Source organism: Rhinatrema bivittatum, chromosome 1 (genome assembly GCF_901001135.1).
Source record: "Rhinatrema bivittatum chromosome 1, aRhiBiv1.1, whole genome shotgun sequence".
NCBI classification, from domain to species: domain Eukaryota; kingdom Metazoa; phylum Chordata; class Amphibia; order Gymnophiona; family Rhinatrematidae; genus Rhinatrema; species Rhinatrema bivittatum.
Genome location: NC_042615.1, coordinates 483,218,234 through 483,238,489, shown reverse-complemented (window position 1 = coordinate 483,238,489; position 20,256 = coordinate 483,218,234). Strand labels below are relative to the sequence as shown.

The 20,256-nt window shown below is 54.0% G+C and overlaps 1 protein-coding gene across 5 annotated transcripts in view; it reads left to right on the top strand.

Moving 5' to 3' along the window:
* Positions 1-20,256, top strand: part of KDM5C (lysine demethylase 5C) — a 314,227-nt gene that overhangs the window by 121,527 nt on the left and 172,444 nt on the right. For all 5 annotated transcript variants that reach the window (XM_029607393.1, XM_029607421.1, XM_029607412.1 and 2 more), the window contains 3 exons: positions 5,018-5,176; positions 5,382-5,563; positions 18,739-18,901. In XM_029607393.1, coding sequence (XP_029463253.1) covers positions 5,018-5,176; positions 5,382-5,563; positions 18,739-18,901 — 504 coding nt within the window. The remainder of the gene's footprint in view (positions 1-5,017; positions 5,177-5,381; positions 5,564-18,738; positions 18,902-20,256) is intronic.

Below are 20,256 nucleotides of genomic sequence, written 5' to 3'. Positions count from 1 at the left end.
ACAAAGCACTTGTGCACATAGACTTTCATGCGCATAAATCCTTGCGCGCATAACTTGCACGCACATAGCCGAGTGCATATCTACGGCACAGCCGCGCGCACAACTTACACGCTCAATCTAAGCGCACCGGAGGGCATAAGATTTACGCGCAGACAACCATGGCAACCCCAGGAACAGAAATTAAAGTGCAAGGCCTCTGCCCAGCATGCCACATCAGAGCCGCACGAAGCGAGGAGGCTGACGCCCTGTGCACGCAGTGCGAAGAGGCCCTGGGAGATCCAGCTCAGGGCCAGTCTCACCCAGGGCCGAGTTCCAGCAACTCAGGGGGCACCCCGGACCTAGCCAGGGGGACCCCCCCACAGACGGGGACCCCCAAGGAACCAGCGCCCCTCGGCTTTGTTCCAGCGTCCATATCATGGGTGGAGTTTTTCAAGGGGATTCACCCCTTTGTTCAAATGCAAACTGAACCTCTGGCTGTCCAGCCACATGCTCCACCGGAGGACCCACATGCTCCAGGCCTCTCAAGACCTAGGCACAGGCTCCCATTACCCAGAAGCCCCACCTACGGGGACTCAGACATCTCTGAGGAAGAAACTGAACCCCTAAAAGAAGGGTAGCTCCCCCTGGGGACAGAGCCTCACTGAACCATGAGACGCTTCTTCACAAAGGACGAGCTCCCGGACCTGGTCAATCAATGTCTGTCGGAGCTCGCTATCTCGGGCCCAGGTACTTCAGGGGAACCGAAATCGAACCCCCTGCTGGAGGGTCTTCGACAGACTTCTCGCCATTTCCCTCTGTTACAAGCAGCACAACAGCTGATTGACCTGGAATGGAATGCTCCGGAGTCCGCATTCAAAGGGGGACGAGCCTTGGCGGCCCTGTACCCCCGGGACCCAGCAACCAAAGATCTTCTTGCATGCCCAAGAGTGGATGCTATGGTCTGTGCGGTCTCTAGGCGCACCACTATCCCAGTGGAGGGAGGAGCTGCGCTCAAAGATGCACATGACAGACATCTGGAGTCCATCCTCAAACAATCATTTGACGTCGCCACTAAGTCTCTGCAAATTGTGGCCTGCTGTACCGTGGTGACACGTGCCTGACTCTCACAAACCAGGAACAACACCCCGGGAGAAGACATGGAACCAGCGGTATCCTTCCTAGCGGACGCTGCCTCCAACATAGTGCGCACAGCAACTCTGGCTCCGAAGCTGGTCGGCCAACGCATCTTCCACAAGGATGCCCTTCAAAGGATCCCTCCTGTTCGGCAGTGAACTAGAGAAACTGGCCGACAAATGGGGCGAGTCCCCATTGCTGCGACTGCCGGAAGATGAGAGAGAGAAATCAGCGTCCCTTCCCCAGGTCCTCCAGGGGCAGAAGTTCGCAGCGCTTCAGTCCTTACAGGAACAACTATCAAGCGCCCCGCCTACGGGCAGGAGCCAGTCCTTTCGGACCAAGCACAACAAGAGGGGGGAGCCAGCTCGGGTACGGGCCCCAGCCGCACCACACAATGAGATTCAGCCGACCCATCCAAGGGAAGAAGCCATAGGGGGCAGATTAGCCCTATTCTACCACAGATGGGTCGCGATAACCTCGGACAAGTGGGTCCTAGCCATCATTCGGGAGGGGTACTACTTGCATTTCCTACGAACCCCCTCCGGACAAGTACGTGGAATCCCCCTGCCACACCCCCTCCAAGAGGGCAGCATTGGAAGCTACACTGTCCAGGCTACTGGCACTCGAGGCCATAACCCCAGTACCTCCACAGGAAATAAATACTGGCCATTATTCCATTTATTTTAACGTTCCCAAAAAAGAGGGAACATTCAGGCCCATCCTGGATCTCAAGTCTGTCAACCGCCATCTCAGGATCCCTCGCTTCCGCATGGAAACCCTACGATCCGTTATAAGGGCGATACAACCAGGAGAGTTTCTCACATCCCTGGATCTTTCGGAGGCCTATCTGCACATCCTCATTCATCAGGAACATCAGTGCTACCTACGCTTCAAAATCCTGAACCGTCACTACCAGTTCCGGGCACTACCTTTTGGGTTAGCCACAGCATCCCGGATGTTCACCAAGTAATGGTGGTGGCGGCAACACTGAGGAAGGAAGGAATCCTTGTTCACCCCTACCTGGACGATTGGCTGATCAAAACAGAGTCACCGGAGGAAAGCCGCCAAGCAACCAGCAGGGTCATAACTACTGGAAAGCCTAGGATGGGTAGTCAACACAAACAAAAGTTCCCTACAGCCCTCACAGTTGCTGGAATACCTAGGAGTCTGATTCGACACCAAGGAGGACAAGGTCAGCCTGACCCCCACAAGGAGATCAAAACTGTGGAACCGGCTACAAACCTTGCTGGACGATCCTCTTCCCGCAGCATGGGATTACCTGCAAGTCCTCGGGCTGATGGCATCCACACTGGAAGTTGTGCCATGGGCACGAGCCCACATGAGGCCCCTAAAGCGCTCACTCCTATCACGGTGGAGCCCACGGTCCCAGAACTACACCATACGTCTATCACTCCTGGGCAGAGTTCAGACCCAGCTATGGTGGTGGCTGCAGGCCAGCCACACGAGCTGGGGATCAAAACTATCCTCCCCAACCTGGACTATACTCACCACAGATGCCAGTCTGCGAGGAGCTAACCGCCCAAGGGCAGTGGAACGCAGAAGTCGGGATGGAACATCAACCGCCTAGAAGTGCGAGCAGACAGACTAGCCTGCATGCGGTTCGTCCACAGACTTCGAAACAAAGCGGTCAGAGTAATGTCGAACAACGCCACGACAGTGGCCTACATCAACCGGCAGGGGGGAACCAGAAGCCAACAGGTGTCCCTAGAAATAGACCCCCTGATGGCGTGGGCGGAAGCAAACCTCCAGGAGATCTCTGCCGTCCACATCGCCGGGAAAGACATCACGGCAGACTTCCTCAGCCGGGAAAGTCTAGACCCAGGAGAATGGAGGCTGTCATCCACAGCCTTCAAGATAATAATGGATCGGTGGGGGACACCGGACATGGACCTTCTGGCAAACAGATCCAATGCCCAAGTATCCAGATACTTCAATCGCAGGTGGGAACCGCAGTCCCAAGGGATCGATGCCCTGGTATAGCCCTGGCCCCCGGGGACTCTACTATGTGCCTTCCTGCCGTGGCTCCTACTGGGTGCAATCGTTCACAAGATAAACCTACACAAGGGACTAGTTCTTCTTCTGGTGGCTCCGGACGGGACAAAAGACCCTGGTACGCAGACATGAGAAGACTGCTGGCAGGGAACCCCCTACCCCTGCCCCTATACAGGGACCTACTACAACAAGGTTCGATCCTCCATGAGGACCCAGCTCAATTCTCTCTTACGGTCTGGCCATTGAGAGGGCTCGCCTGAGAGAGAGCGGGTACTCGGGGGTGGTAATCGACACCCTCCTCCGAGCACGCACGTTCTGCACATCACTAACGTATATAAGGATCTGTAGAGTATTTGAAACCTGGTGCAAAGACCACAGCATCAAACCACGCTCCCGTGATCCTGGAATTCTTACAGAACGGACTGCAGAAGGGCCTGTCCCTCAACTCCATCAAGGTACAGGTGGCTACCCTGTCATGCTACGGCTCCAAGAGCGAGAGAGACAGCATAGCCTCTCACCCGGACGTGTCGCGCTTCTTGAAAGGAGTCAAACACATTCGCCCACCACTAAAGTGGCCAGTACCTCTGTGGAATCTCAATCTTGTTTTGGACTTCCTAGCGGGAACCGCCTTCAGACCCCTACGAGGCCTGTCCCTTCACCTGTTAACCTTGAAGACGGTGTGTTTAGCCCGCCGCATATCGGAACTACAAGCACTGTCCTGCCTTGAGCCGTTCCTCAGGCTCACCCCGGGGTCCATCCAACTACGCACGGTCCCCTCCTTCCTCCCCAAAGTGGTCTCACACTTCCACCTTAACCAGACCATCTCGCTACCAACGACGGATGGCCGGAAGAATTCGGAAGAAGCCCGTAGTCTCCGCCATCTCAACATCGGCAGACTCCTATCCAGATACCTGGAAATGTCCGAGCCCGTACGAAAAACGGACCACCTTTTCGTCCTTCACAGCGGAAAGAGACAAGGGGAAGCGGCCTCACGGGCAACCATCGCCCGCTGGATCAAGGAAGTCATCAAGGCGGCCTACGTAGAAGCTGGCAAGCCACCACCTCTACAGGTCAAGGCCCATTCTACCAGAGCCCAGGCAGCATCATGGAAAGAAACTAGAATGCTATCACCTGCCGAGATCTGCAGGGCGGCTACATGGTCCTCCATCCATATCTTCTCCAGATTCTACCGTCTGGATGTTCAGGCTCGGGAGGACACAGCATTTGCAAGGGCAATACTAAGTGGGTCACGGGCAGCCTCCCACCCGGTTCGGGAGTAGCTTTTATACATCCCATTGGTCCTGAGTCCATCTGCTACACGCTAGGAAATGGAGAAATTACTTAACTGATAATTTCATTTTCCTTAGTGTAGACAGATGGACTCAGCATCCCACCCTTGGCTGCCGTCACGCAGGGCCTTCAAATGTTCAAGGGTAAGCCATGTTTTTCATTTACCTAGGGCATCCACCCTGCCGGGTCTCGACGCTTTCCGGTTGAGTACACTGGCGGTCTCCAGCTATAGTCAATCAACCAGTTCAAGTTAATCAAGTTTAACGTTTAACCAAGTTATGAAGTTATCCAAGTTAACCAAATTATTAAGTTAATCAATCGGTCAGTCACACATATCCACAATGCTTTTCGAGGAGAATTCTGAAGAGCTGCACTTTCTGCAGGGGTATATGTACTATGGACTGACATCAGATTGAAATCTGATCCATCTCAAACTGCTAGCAGGAGTACACTATACCCATTGGTCCTGAGTCCATCTGTCTACACTAAGGAAAACAAAATTATCAGGTAAGTAATTTCTCCATTGTGCTGCTCCCTGTCTTACACCTTTTGATGCACAAAATCTGTGACAGACTTTTTACATTGACACTTCCTTTTGCAGATGGTACCCACTGAAGTGGTAGAGAAGGAATTCTGGCGCTTGGTGAACAGCATTGAAGAGGATGTGACTGTGGAGTATGGTGCTGACATTCACTCAAAAGAGTTTGGAAGTGGATTCCCTGTGAGCGACAATAGTGGCAGTCTGTCTCCTGAGGAAGAGGTGTGTGGGTGGTGATATTGGGGGGGGGGGCCCTGTGAATGGGCACAGGAAAAAGTTGAGGGTGGGTGCTAAATGTAAGTGAGAGAGGTAGTTACTCCACTCTATGTGAGAAAGCAAGCTTGTCCCTTAAGTATGTGTGCCAAGTGGACACTCATTTTTCTTTGTGGAATGGACAGTGCTTTAGCTTCTTCTCTCTTCTTTGCAGGCATATGCAGCTAGCGGGTGGAATTTAAATGTGATGCCAGTACTGGAGCAGTCTGTCCTGTGCCACATTAATGCAGATATCTCTGGCATGAAGGTTCCCTGGCTATATGTTGGCATGGTATTTTCTGCCTTCTGCTGGCATATTGAAGATCATTGGAGCTACTCCATCAACTACCTCCACTGGTTAGTACCTACTATAGGTGATTTACCTAGTCTTTATAACTACTTGCCTTGTTGCAGATAAATTGACTGTTCTTTATAACTACCTTCACTGGTTAATTCCCATTCCCTTTACTTAACCCGGATCAGTCCAGATTCCTGGGTTTTGCCTCCCCTCTAGCAGATGGAGACAGAAGTTTTAACAAACTCTGCCCTATATCCTAAGGTGCCACCTACAGCCCGTCAGTATTTCTCTGTCTCCAGCAGATGGTGGTGGTGCAAAACCTATAGTCTGTTCTGATTACCTAGTTAAAAAAAAAAAAAAAAAGAGAGGTTAGAAGTGTAAGAAGTTTAAGGGTTGCTAGTAAGGGTCAAGGACCCTGTAACTAAGTTCAAGCAGCCCTGGGGTGATATCGGGGAGCCACGCTCACCCACCCCAGCAGGACCAGAACCAAGGACAGTGATCGGGCAAGTTTCTTTGCTTTAAAAAAAAAACAACTTGTTAATCTTGGCGCGCTGACTCTTCCTTCCTTTCCTGCTAGGGCCGGTTAAGTGCGCCGCCGCTTTTCAAATTTTTTTTGCCGCACTTTTCGTTTTTTTTTGCTGCGATCGCAATGCCCCGAGGCTCGGCATGCCGCGTGTGTGGCTTGGCACATGCCTTTCGCAAGAGGGCCTGTGCTCAGATTATCTCCCTGGGGGAGAGGGACCCTCTATTTTGCCCCGGGAGGGTCGATTCGGGCGCCTCGGACCCCGATGCGGCTGCCGGAACGAGTGGCTTCAGCTCATCGGTTCCCGCTGAGCGCAGGAATGGAAGCCATTTTGGATTTTTTTCGACCGGCCATGCAGGTTGTAGTGGGGGAGGGGTTCTTGCCGCCCTCCCTATGTCCGCAGCAAATGGCACCCGGAGTGGGGGGGGGGGTACCTACCGGCTGGTCCAGGCTCTCCTGTGACAGAGGTTAGCCCCGAGGGAGCTTCAGATTCCTCTTCTGTTTCCTCATTCTCTTCAGAGTTTGTGTTGCTTCTCCATAAGGCCTTTAAGGCCAGAAAAGCTGGGAAGAAGCAGGCTGGAGAGAAAATTAACTTCAGGCTCAGCACAAGCCTGCCCGGAAGCGATCCAGGCTCAAAGGGGGTTCCCTGTACGTACCTGGATCAGTCCAGACAGTGGGTTATGTCCCCAATCCAGCAGATGGAGTCAGCACAAGCTTTGAGGGGGCGTATCCATACATACTACTACCCCCTCTGCAGGAGTTCAGTATCTTCTGACTCCAGCAGATGCGAGTAGGGGAATCAGGCTTCCCCTCCTTTTCCTTCACTTTCTTGCTTGATTATGGCTTGTTGTTGTCTTTTTCTGTGGATCAAGTTTGTATCAAGTTTGTATTAAGTTTAAAAAAAAAAAAAAAAAAGGCAGAGTTCTTTCAACTTCTGGGGAGTGGCTTATCTTCCTTGTCTCTTCTCTGCGGCCTTGCTGTTTATTTCTCGTTGCAGCCAGGGGTAAGTTTGTTTTTCCTTTGTAGTTTTTTCCTTTACAGCTCAGCCCCCGGTGCCCGCGAAAGCCGGTGGAGCCGGCCTCTTCGCTCTTTACTCCCTCACCCGCGGCCATTTTACAGCTCCTCATGGGCTGCTGAGCCATTTAGGGAAAGATGTCTGGGGCGGGTCGTGTGGCCAGGAAGGCCCCCCCGCGGCACCCTCCTCTATTTTCAGACAGCGGGCCGACCGGGCCCCCCCGCAGCAGCGCCTTTGTGCGCGTGGCCCCCCCCCGTGGCTTTTTCTTTTCTCCTGCAGCGATCCCGATGCCGCGGCCGTCCCGCTGTGTGGCCTGCGGAGACCCGGGGTCCCGGATTTCCCGGGAGGGCATCTGTGCACGATGCCTTCCCGGGGGGGAAGGTACCTCACAGTCCCTGACTGATTTCTCTTTTTTGCCCGGGCGGTGCGGGCCGGCCACTCCGCCATTTTTGGCGGGAACGGCGGCCATTTTACATTCTGAGCGCCCTGAGGCGCAGGCCACGAGGGGGAACGGATCCCTGGAGGCCACGAGGGAGAACGGATCCCTGGAGGACTCTACCAGCGGGGGTGTTCCCCTGATTTTGGTGCAGGAACCAAGCACCCAGAGCCAGGGAGCAGGAACCACGCCGCCCCCGAAGCGCACCCGAGCAGGCCGGGGTTCTCTCCGGAGTTTATCCTGCTCATGCATACCGCTTATCTGCAGGGGCTGGAAGCACCTGTGGGACCCCCCCCCCTCCTAAGATCGCCCTCGACGCCGGCCCCCCCCGACCCTCCGGGAGTGGGGGCCTCCCGCCTTCCTACCCGGGTCCGATCCACGCCCGCGGCAGTGGGGGCGGTGCCAGACCCAGCGGGACATGGACTTGACCTCCCAGACGGGGGACAAGGGGACGGCACACAGGAGGGGGATGATCCGCGTACCCTACGCCTCTTCCAGAGGGAAGAGCTGGACGACCTCATCCCGCAGATCATCCAAGAATTAGATTTGGATCCGCCACCAGACCCGCCTGCCCCAGTAGCTCCCGCTGTCATCACTTCTTCAAGGAAGGGAGATCCTGTCCTGGCGGCACTCCGGCCGAGGGCTCGGGCTTTTCCCATTCATGACTCGTTTTTACAACTTCTCACCAGGGAATGGGACACCCCGGAGGCCTCCCTGAAGAGCAGCCGGGCTATGGAAAAGCTGTACCCGCTCCCCGAAGATTTTCTGGACCTCATCAAGGTCCCAAAGGTGGACTCCGCAGTGTCGGCGGTCACGAAGAGGACGACTATCCCAGTGACGGGAGGTGCGGCGTTGCGGGACACACAGGATCGTAAGTTGGAAGTTTTCCTTAAGCGGGTTTTCGAGGTCTCCGCTCTGGGTATGCGGGCGGTGATGTGCAGTTTGCTTGCCCAGCGGGCTAGGCTCCTTTGGGTGCAACAACTCCTCACGTCTCAGAACCTGCCGTCCGATGAGGCTGCCCAGGCAGATCGGCTAGAAGCCGCAGTGGCGTATGGGGCGGACGCCTCGTACGACCTTTTTCGGGTCCTCACAAGATCCATGGTTTCGGTAGTGGCAGCACGACGACTACTGTGGCTACGCAATTGGGCGTCTGATACGTCCTCTAAGTCCAGTCTGGGCTCTCTTCCCTTCAGGGGCAAGTTCCTCTTCGGGGAGGATTTGGACCAGATCATCAAGTCCCTGGGGGAGAACGCTGTTCATCGGCTGCCGGAGGATAGGTTTCGACCATCCAGAGCGTTTTCTTCTTCTCGGACCAGAGCCAGAGCGCAACGGCGCTACAGGGGCTACAGACAGACGGGCTCCCGGCCATCCGCCCCCAGGTCTCAGCCCTGGTTGCGCGCCTTCCGCGGGCATCGGCCCGCACGCACTACTCCCGGAACCGGGAACCCCTATACCAAGTCTTCACAATGATGCCAGTCTCGCCCACTCCCCTGTCCCCAGGATTGGGGACCGACTAACGTATTTCTAAGCGGAGTGGGCACGGATCACCTCGGACCAGTGGGTCCTGGATACCATAAAACACGGCTACGCATTGGAATTTGTTCGCCCCCCGCAGGGAAGGTTCATCTTTTCCCCCTGTGGCTCGGACCTCAAGAGAGGAGCGGTGCAGCTGACTCTGGACAGACTCCGGGAGATAGGCGCTACTGCGCCCGTGCCCTTCGGAGAGGTGGGCTCGGGCCACTATTCCATCTATTTCGTCGTACCAAAGAAGGACGGTTCCTTCCGGCCTATCCTAGTCCTCAAGGAAGTCAACAAATCCCTTCGAGTCGTTCGGTTCCGCATGGAAACGCTCCGGTCAGTGATTGCGGCGGTGCATCGGGGGGAGTTCCTCGCCTCCCTGGACTTAACGGAGGCCTACCTGCACATTCCCATCCGCCCGGACCACCACAGTTTCCTTCGTTTTCAAAATTCTGGACCAGCATTTTCAGTTCACGGCTCTCGCGTTTGGATTGGCGCCGGCGCTGCACACCTTCACCAAGATCATGGTAGTTGTGGCGGCAGCTCTCCGGAAGGAGGACATCCTGGTTCATCCTTATCTGGACGATTGGCTCCTCCGGGCGAAGTCATTCGATCATGGACGCTCAGCGGTGACTCGAGTAGTACATTCCCTGGGATGGGTAGTGAACTTCTCCAAGAGCTCCCTCATGCCCTCGCAACGCTTGGGGTTTTTTTTGGGGGCAACTTTCGACACCCTACTGGGCAAAGTTTTTCTGCGCCAGGACAAAGCTCAATCCTTGCGGGATCACACACGACGGTTCTCTGCGTTACCAGAGCCCACCTCCTGGGACTACCTGCAACTCCTGGGAGTGATGGGGTCCACCATCGACCTTGTACCTTGGGCTTTCGCGCACCTCAGGACCTTACAGTGGGCGCTCTTCTCCCGTTGGAAACCAGTATTGCAGGACTATCAGATGATTCTCCCGCAGAATGCCAGGGACAGTCTGGGCTGGTGGTTGGATCCGCCGAACCTGGCCCGTGGCGTGTCCCTCGATCTGCCAAATTGGGTGGTGGTGACCACCGATGCCAGTCTAGCAGGCTGGGGTGCAGTCTGCGATTGAAGCGCCACGCAGGGGACGTGGTCCACGGTGGAGGCGAAGTGGTCAATCAACCGTCTGGAAACCAGAGCGGTCCGGCTAGCTCTGCGACATTTCCTCCCGCTTCTTCGGAACCGGGAAGTCAGAATCCTATCGGACAACGCTACCACCGTGGCCTACATCAACTGACAAGGAGGCACGCGCAGCCTGCAGGTCTCGCTCGAGGCGGCGCTGCTGATGCAATGGGCGGAGCGTCATCTTGTCCGGCTAGCGGCCTCGCACATCGCCAGTGTGGACAACGTCCAGGCGGACTTCCTCAGTCGTCAACGATAAAGGATCTCACTCTGAAGACTGTATTTCTTGTGACCATCTGTTCCGCTCGACGCATCTCGGAGATGCAGGCTCTGTTGTGTAGAGAGCCCTATCTCCGTTTCTCCGACTCTGGAGTTTCGCTTCACACCGTTCCCTCCTTCCTTCCGAAGGTGGTTTCTGCATTCCATGTGAACCAGACGGTGGAGTTGCTGTCCTTCTCTTCCTCAGAGCCGAAGTCTCTCCGTCTCTTGAATGTCAAGCACACTCTGCGCCTCTATCTGAAGGCTACAAATGAGTTCCGGACCTCTGACCATCTCTTTGTACTCTGGGCCGGTCCTAAGAAGGGGTCTCAGGCCTCGAAGACTACCATTGCCAGATGGCTGAAGGCCGGCATTGCTGCTTCTTACATTGGGGCGGGTCGGACTCCCCCACCCGGAATCGTAGCGCATTCTACACGTTCTCAGGCGGCTTCCTGGGCGGAGGTTCGCTCGGTATCCTCGCAGGAAATTTGTAGGGCAGCCACCTGGAAATCGTTACACACGTTCTCGAGGCACTATCGTCTGCTCCTCGCCTCTTCGGTCTCTGGACACTTTGGCGAGCAGGTTCTCCGAGCAGGCCTCGCAGGACCCCACCCGATTTAGGGAAGCTTGGGTACATCCCACTGTCTGGACTGATCCAGGTACGTACAGGGAAAAGAAAATTATTATTTACCTGCTAATTTTCGTTCCTGTAGTACCATGGATCAGTCCAGACGCCCACCGCGTTTGGGTTCTTGATCCTGCTCAGCTCTGCGCTGCTTCTTGCTCGCAGTGTTCTGTGTCTTCACAGTTGTTTCTTTTCGCTGTTTTTCACAGCTCCCTACAAGTTGGTAGGATGTTTGCAGTTACTTGTTGCGGTTACAATTGTTTTCATTATCTGTTTCCACAAACTTGATCCTTCGGGGGTTTCTACTCGGGCTTTGATATACTCGATACTGAACTCCTGCAGAGGGGGTAGTAGTATATATGGATACGCCCCCTCAAAGCTTGTGCTGACTCCATCTGCTGGATTGGGGACATAACCCACTGTCTGGACTGATCCATGGTACTACAGGAACGAAAATTAGCAGGTAAATAATAATTTTCTTTTCGGAGCCACATAAGGGGAAGTGTCCCTTGCAGTTGGTGGCGAGTGTTACGGGTTCAAACTCGTCAGAGCTGGAGGACCGGGATCAGCAGTCCAAGCCCCCGACGGGGGCAGACAGCGAAGCGGATCAGCAACAGGACTTAGACCGCGATACCCAAATCATGGAAGGGGACAACCCGAAGATGGTTCGCCTCTTCAGGAAAGAGGAATCAGGTCCGCTTGTTCCCGCCATTCTGGGGAGTTAGGCCTGGAAATACCGCCCGCGGAATCTAGGCTGGGAGCTATGGATCCGGTGGTGTTGGGCCTGAGGGGTCCTACCACTTCCTTTCCTTTTCATTTCTCTGTGACTGACTTATTGTCAGCATTGCGGCATCTCATAGCCAGCATCGACAAAGTTCAGGCAGACGTTCAGGCAGACTTTCTCAGTTGTCACCGTCTCGATCCCGGGGAATGGGAATTGGCCGAGGCCTTCCAACTCATGTGACACATGGGGCACAGATCTGATGGCTACGTTCAAGAATGCCAAGGCCCCACGCTTCTTTGGTCATCGCAGAGAAACAGGAGCCGAAGGCGTAGATGCTTTAGATCTTCCCTGGCCGACAAACATCTTGCTGTATGTGTTTTCTCCTTGGCTGCTGACCGGCAAAGTGATTTGGCGAATAGAGCTCCATCCGGCGGAAGTGATTCTAGTAGCTGCAGAGTAGCCGAGAAGTTCTTGGTTTGCTGATCTGCTTAATCTAACTGCGGCAGAACCCCTTTGGTTTCGGGATTTTCTGGCTCTTCTGCATCAAGGACCCGTCTGTTTGGAAGAGGCAGATCGCTTTTGTCTAGCGGCATGGCTTTTGAGAGGCAGCGGCTAAAGAACAAGGGATATTCGGACGCGGTGGTGGCTACTCTTAAGATCCCACAACCCATCTACTTCCCTGGCTTATGTCCGGGTATGGAAAGTCTTTGAAACATGGTGCGTAGAACGCGAGGTAGATCCAACCCGAGCATCGGTGTCAGACGTTTTGTGTTTCCTTCAAGCTGGACTCTCTAAAGGTTTATCGTGTAGTTCTCTCAGGGTGCAGATAGCAGCGCTTGGTTGTCTACGAGGTACGATTCAGGGTAGATAGCTTTGGCAATGCATCTGGATGTGGCTCGTTTTCTTCAAGGTGCAGAGCAATTATGACCTCCGGTCTGACATCCGTGTCCTTCTTGGAGTCTGAATTTAGTGCTCACAGCTTTGTGTGCCCCGCACTTTGAGCCCCTAAAACGGGCGATGTTGAAGGATCTCACAATCAAGGTTATATTTCCTAGCGTGTAGCAGATGGACTCAGGACCAATGGGTGTAGTGTACTCCTGATAGCAGTTGGAGACTAATCAGATTTCAATCTGACGTCAGTCCTAGTACGTATACCCCTGCAGGAAGTGCAGCTCTTCAGTATTTTCCGTCTCCATAGCAGTTAGGGACTCTATGTACGTTCGCACAGCGTTAGAGTAATTTTACCAAAGAAAACCAAATTAATAAGAAATCTTACCTCTACAGACAAGCCCTACTCTCCTGCGGTGACATCCTTTGGGTCCTTCCCCAAGTTGAGAATTCCCGAGGTGATTTCCAGGGACCTAGCCCCTGACATCGGGTGAGGCTGAGAGGCAGCGGGTGCAACCTCTAGCGCGGCGGTGAAGGTATTTTCCCTCTCCCCCGGCAGCCGGAGACCGCCCGGAACGAGACCGGGAAGCGCTGAGAACAAGGTAAGGTAGAAATCTATTTAAAAGTCTCCGGTCTCCGAAGCTCGAGGAGACGCACAGGTTGCCAGCCGGGTCCAGTGCCACCGGGTTGATCTGCTCTAGCAGGGCTAGACCCCGGTCAGATCCGAGGGTCCTCCCATGTGGAGACCCTCCAAGGAGGTCGCCATATTGTCTGCATGGTCGCTGTCACCATCTTGCTCTGTTCGCCGCCCTGTCTGCCGTTCCAATCTGTGCGCACAGAGACGAGCCTTGCGCCCAAGTACCATGCAAGCACAACGTCGTGCGCACAAGCGACGTGCCTAGCCATGCGCTTACTGTGCCGGGCGCATAACTTCGACCTGTGCGCACAACACTGAGCGCGCATCCAACTTGTGCGCACACCGGAGCGCACAACTGTGTTTTACGCGTACAACCCATGACACCACCGGAAATGAAACTCAAAGCTCAGGGCCTTTGCCCAGCATGCCACGTTAGAGCCGCATAGTATGAGGAGGCCACTGCCCTGTGTATACAGTGCGAAGAGGCCCTAGGGGATCCAGCCTCTCGAGCAGTACGCCGGATCTAGCATTGCACAGCAGGATGCCCCCTCAAACGGGGCTCCCCAGGGACACGGAGCCCCTTAGTCTAGACCCAGCATCTATCTCCTGGGTGGAATTCTTCAAAGATCTGCATACCTTCGTCCACATGCAACCGGGGCCTCCTATTATACTGCCACAGGCTCCACCAGAGGACCTCAACATGCCAGGGCCCTCTATGCCCAGGGAGGTGATCCCACCACCCAGAAGCCCCACCTGCAGGGACACAGACATCTCAGAGGAGGAGTCAGAACTCCTGGAAGAAGGGGAGCTCCCTCCGGGGACAGAACCCCATCGAACCATGAGACTCTTCTTCACCAAGGACGAACTTCCAGATCTGGTCACGCACAGCTTAAAAGAGCTTGCCATCCGGGCACAAGTGCCTCGGGGGAACCTAAGCCGAACCCACTTTTGGAGGGACTTTGTCAGACCTCCCGCCATTTCCCACTATTACAAGCCGTCCAGCAACTAATTGACCTGAAATGGGAGGTCCCAGGAAACCACATTCAAAGGGGGCCGGTCTCTGGCAGCCATGTACCCTCTGGACCCCGCCGCCAAAAATCTCCTGGCATGTCCGAAAGTGGATGCCATGGTCTGCGCGGTCTCGAAGCGCACTACCATCCCAGTGGAGGGAGGAGCAGCGCTTAAGGATGCTCAAGACAGACGTCTGGAGTCTATCCTCAAACAGTCCTTTGACATCTCCGCTATGTCTTTACAGATTGCGGCCTGCTGTGCCGTGGTGACACGCGCTTGTTTAGCACAGACCAGGAACAACGCTTCTGGGGAAGCCCTGGAACCAGCTGTATCATTCCTCGCGGACACCGATTCGGATCTGGTACGCACGGCAGCCAGAGGAGTCTTATCCGCCGTGACAGCCAGAAGACAAGTCAGGCTCCGAAACTGGTCAGCCGACGCATCCTCCAAAACGAAAGACACAAGGGATGCCTTTCAAGGGAACACTCCTGTTCGGGAGCGAACTAGAGAAACTAGCCAACAAGTGGGGCGACTCCCCACTGCCGCGGCTACCGGAGGACAGGAATAAGAGAAACCAGCGATCCTTTCCCCGGACCTCCAGAGGCAGAGGATCACAGTGTTTCAACCCATATAGAAGCTCATACCAAGCGTTCCGCCCCGCACACCGGAACCAGTCCTTTCGGAACAAGCACAATAAAAGGGGAGCCAGCTCAGCCCCAGCCGCACCCCGCAATGAAGATCAGCCGACCCATCCAAAGGGAGAAGTCATAGGGGCAGACTGGCCCTATTCTACCAAAGATGGGTCGAGATAACTTCGGACAAGTGGGTCCTATCCATCATTCAAGAGGGATACTACCTGGATTTCCACCACCTCCCTCCGGACAAGTTTGTGGAATCTCCCTGCCACGACCCTTCCAAGAGAATGGCAGTGGAAGCTACACTGACCAGATTACTAGCCTTAGAGGCTATAACACTGGTGCCTCCACAGTATATAAATACTGGCCATTATTCCATCTATTTTATCGTTCTCAAGAAGGAAGGAACGTTCCTGGACCTCAAGGCGGTCAACTGTTACCTGAAGATTCCCCGCTCCCGCATGGAAACCCTATGCTCGGTAATAAGGGCGATACAACCGCAAGAGTTTCTTACCTCCCTGGATCTGTCGGAAGCCTACCTACACATTCCGATCCATCAAGAGCATCAGCGCTTCCTATGCTTCTCGAACTTGGACTGTCACTACCAGTTCCAGGCACTACCTTTCGGGTTAGCCACTGCACCCCGGACGTTCACCAAGAATCATAGTGGTGGTGGCAGCAACACTGAGGAAGGAGAGAATCCGCGTGCACCCTTATCTAGAGGATTGGCTGATCACAGCGAAATCCCCAGAGGAAAGCCACCAGGCAACCAACGGAGTCAAAACTCTACTGGAGAGCCTCGGGTGGGTGATCAACAGAAACAAGAGCTGCCTGCAGCCTTCCCAACCTCTAGAATACCTGGGAGTCCGGTTCGACGCCAAACAAGACAAGGTCTTCCCGACACCGACAAGGAGATCAAAACTGATGACCCAGTTACGAACCCTGTTGAGAGAACTTCGCCCCACAGCATGGGATTACTTACAAGTCCTCGGCCTCATGGCATCCACACTGGAAGTAGTCCTATGGGCACGAGCTCACATGAAACCCCCACAAACCTCACTACTATTGCAATGGAATCCACTATCCCAGAACCACACTGTATGCCTTCAGCTCCTGGACAGAGTTGGGACCCAACTACGATGGTGGCTACAATAAATAAGCCCATCTGAGCCAGGGAATGAGACTATCCTACTCACCACGGATGCCAGCCTACAAAGATGGGGAGCACACTGCCAGGAGCTAACCGCCCAAGGGCAATGGGACAAAGAAGAGTCTGGATGAATCGCCTCGAAGCCTGGGCAGTCCGACTAGCCTGCCTGAGGTTCGGTCACAGACTCTGAGGCAAAGCAGTCAGAGTAATGTCGGACAACGCCACAATAGTGGCCTACATCAACTGTCAGGGAGGAACCAGAAGCCAACAGGTGTCTCTGGAAATAGACCCCCTAATGTCATTGGCGGAAGTGAATCTTCAAGAGATCTTGGCCGTCCACATTGCTGGGAAAGACAATGTCGCAGCGGACTACCTCAGCAGAGAAAGTCTCTATCCAGGGGAATGGAAACTGCCAACCACAGCATTCCAATTGATAGTAAACCATTGGGGAACACCAACCATGGACCTCCTGGCAAACTGGGCCAACGCCCAGGTACCCAGTTTCTTCAGCCGCAGGTGGAAACCCCAGTCCCAGGGAATCAATGCCCTGGTACAGACCTGGCCACAGGAGGCTCTGTATATGCCTTCCCGCCATGGCCCCTATTGGGCACGATCATCCACAAGATAGAACAACACAGGGGGCCAGTACTTCTAGTGCCCCGGATTGGAGAGAAGACCATGGTTCGCAGACATGCGAAGACTACTGGCAGGGAACCCCTTGCCGCTACCGCCATACAGAGACCTGCTCCAACAGGGACTGATACTCCACGAGGACCCAACTCTATTCTCTCTTACGGTCTGGCCATTGAGAGGACTCTCCTAAGGAGACGAGGATACTTGGGGGCAGTAATTGACACCCTACTCCGAGCACGCAAATTCTCCACATCCCTGACATACATAAGGATTTGGAGAGTATTCGAATTCTGGTGTGAGGACCAAGACATCAGACCACACTCAGTCAAAATTCCTGCGATTTTGGAATTCCTACTGAACGGGCTACAGAAGGGATTGTCCCTCAACTCCATCAAGGTACAGGTGGCGGCCTTGTCATGCTACGGAACCAAGAGCGAAAGCGGCAACATAGCCTCTCACCTGGATGTCTCCCGCTTTCTGAAAGGAGTCAAGTACATCCGACCACCCCTAAAGTGGCCGGTGCCTCTTTGGAACTTCAACCTGGTCCTAGATTTCCTAGCAGGAACCTCCTTCAGACCTCTCCGCGGCCTGTCTCTCCAGCTATTAACATTGCCAGCAGGAAGGCTGTCTTCAGTCTGTTCAGCTCGTTGTATATCAGAGCTACAAGCACTGTCCTGCCGGGAGCTGTTCCTCACTCACCCCAGGAACCATCCAGTTACGCACAGTACCGTCGTTCCTAGACAAAGTGGTATCTCGCTACCATCACCAAATGAACACAAGAATTCGGAAGAAGCTCGAAGTCTACGACATCTCAATATTGGCAGGCTCCTAGTCAGATCCCTGGAAAGGTTGAAATCCGTATGAAAGACGGACCATCTATTCGTCCTTCACAGTGGGAAGAAGCAGGGGGAAGCGGCCTCGAAAGCAACCATAACCCGCTGGATCAATGAAATCAAGGCGGCCTACATGGAAGCAAGCAAGCCACCACTCCAAGTCAAGGCCCATTCTACTAGGGCCTAGGCAGTGTCCTGGACGGAAACCAAGATGCTGTCACCCGCCGAGATCTGCAGGGCGGCGACATGGTCCTCCATGGATGTTCAGGCTCGGGAGGACACAGCATTTGCAAGGGCAGTACTAAGTGGGTCACGGGCAGCCTCCCACCCGGTTCGGGAGTAGCTTTTATACATCCCATTGGTCCTGAGTCCATCTGCTACACGCAAGGAAATGGAGAAATTACTTACTTGATAATTTCGTTTTCCTTAGTGTAGACAGATGGACTCAGCATCCCACCCACGGCTGCCGTTACTCATGGAATTCTCGGGGGACATCCCCGGGAGCGAGTGATTCAAGGGTAAGCCATGCTTTCCTTCATCTAAGACACCCATCCTACCGGGTGTTGACGTTTCTCGGTTGAGGGCACTGGCGGTCTCCAGCTATAGCCAATTCAACCAGTTAAAATTAATCAAGTTATTCAAATTAGTCAGTCACACATATATATCCACAATGCTTTTCGAGGAGAATACTGAAGAGCTGCACTTCCTGCAGGGGTATATGTACTAGGGCTGACGTCAGATTGAAATCTGATCTGTCTCCAACTGCTATCAGGAGTACACTATACCCACTGGTCCTGAGCCCATCTGTCTACACTAAGGAAAACGAAATTATCAGGTAAATAATTTCTCCACTTCCTTTCATGTTTCAGATCGTTTACTGTAAACCAATGTGATGTGCAAATGAATATCGGTATATAAAAGCGTTAAATATTATCCTCATAACTCCCTGCCTTGGTTAATACTTCTTCTTAGTGCATTTCCTGTTTTGTTGCAAAAATCAGTTTTTTTTGCCAGAGTACAGAAACCTGAGGATCTAGCACTCAGTTGCAGGGGGATACAAGTGGCTAATGAGGAAGAGGAGGGATTGTCTTGCTTAGTCTGTGAAACCTGAAAAGGGTTGAATGGGGCTGATATTGTGCGGGGAAGGAGATAAGGTGCTCCTATTGATCTGATAACTAGAACGATCTCTTTTTCTCAGGGGAGAACCAAAGACATGGTATGGTGTTCCATCCTCTGCAGCAGAACACTTGGAAGAGGTGATGAAAAAGCTGACACCGGAGCTCTTTGAAAGCCAGCCTGACCTCCTGCACCAACTGGTAACTCTTATGAATCCCAACACACTGATGGCCCACGGCGTGCCGGTGAGTGCACATAGGTACCTGCCCTTCCTGTAGGACTCTATCCTTTTGCTTCCATGTTGCAACCTCTTGCCTGGCCTCCTCCATAATCCCTGCTTATTAGTGTTGCTCTGTGCACTCCTACATAAACCCCTTTCCTAGCATGTAGCCAGATGGACTCAGGACCAGTGGGTTATGTGTTCCTCTGCTAGCAGATGGGAGACAGTCAGATTTCAAAGCTGACATCACCCTAGATATACCCCTGCAGTGACCTCAGCATCTCTCCGTCTCCTAGCAGATGCGGACACTATCCCACACACTAGCACAGTGTTAGGAAAATTACAGCAAGAAGACAAAAATTACCTTAAAGAAGATCGAGCCCTGCTCTCCTGCGGGGATACCGAAGAGTCCCTCCCCACAGTTGAGAATTCCTGAGCTGATTTCCGATATCCCTCAGAGGTGTGCCTTGGTCCGGTAGCCGGTTCCCGGCGTGGACTTAGCCCCCAGAGTGGCTGAAAGGCAGCGGGTGTATAACAGAGCGCAACGGTGAAGGTAAAACCCTCTCCCCCCCTCAGCTGGAGACTGGCACATGATTGGTAAGCGCTGAGACCAGGTAAGCAGAAAACTTTAAATTCAGGTCTCCAGAGCTCGAATTGCCTTACCGATTCCTCCTCATTCTGGCGAGGTAAAAAGGGAGCACGGATTGGGTTGAGCAGCCTTGGTTGGGCTAGGCCTTGAAACGGTGCAAGGGTCCACACACGTGGAGACCCTGGGCGGTACGCGTGGGGCAGTCCTGACTGATACGCCTAACTTGTGCGCGCCCAGTACAGACGCGTGCACAGCAGTGCGCATAACCCCGCGCACAACTGAGTGCACTCTGTGCACATAACTGCATGCACAACCGCGCTTACAACTACGTACGCACATTGAAGCTCATTTCCTGTGCGCCTAGACATAGAGGCAATGGCACCGGCATCCAAGAAGGCCAGAAGGCACTCTCTTTGCACAGCCTGCCACATAAGAGCTGCGCAGCCTGAACTGGAGTCCTGCCTGTGTAAGCATTGTGAAGAAACCCAGGGGGGGACCAAAGCCTGATCCCTCACTCTGAAGATGGGTCCGGAACTACTACATACGATAGCTCCCCGGATCTATGCAGCCCCGAGATGGCTTCTCTACAAGAGGGCATCTCAGGGGACCCTACTCTGACTCCCCCTGGGATTAACATGGATTTGGGGACCTTCTCCTGGTTAGAATTTTTCCAAGGGCTGCAAGCCTTCGTTCAGGCGCAATCAGCCCTGGCTGCGCCCCAGGCTCAACCCCTTCCGGCTCTACTCAGATGCCTCGAGACATGCCTCGCCTAACCAAGAATTTCCCTGACA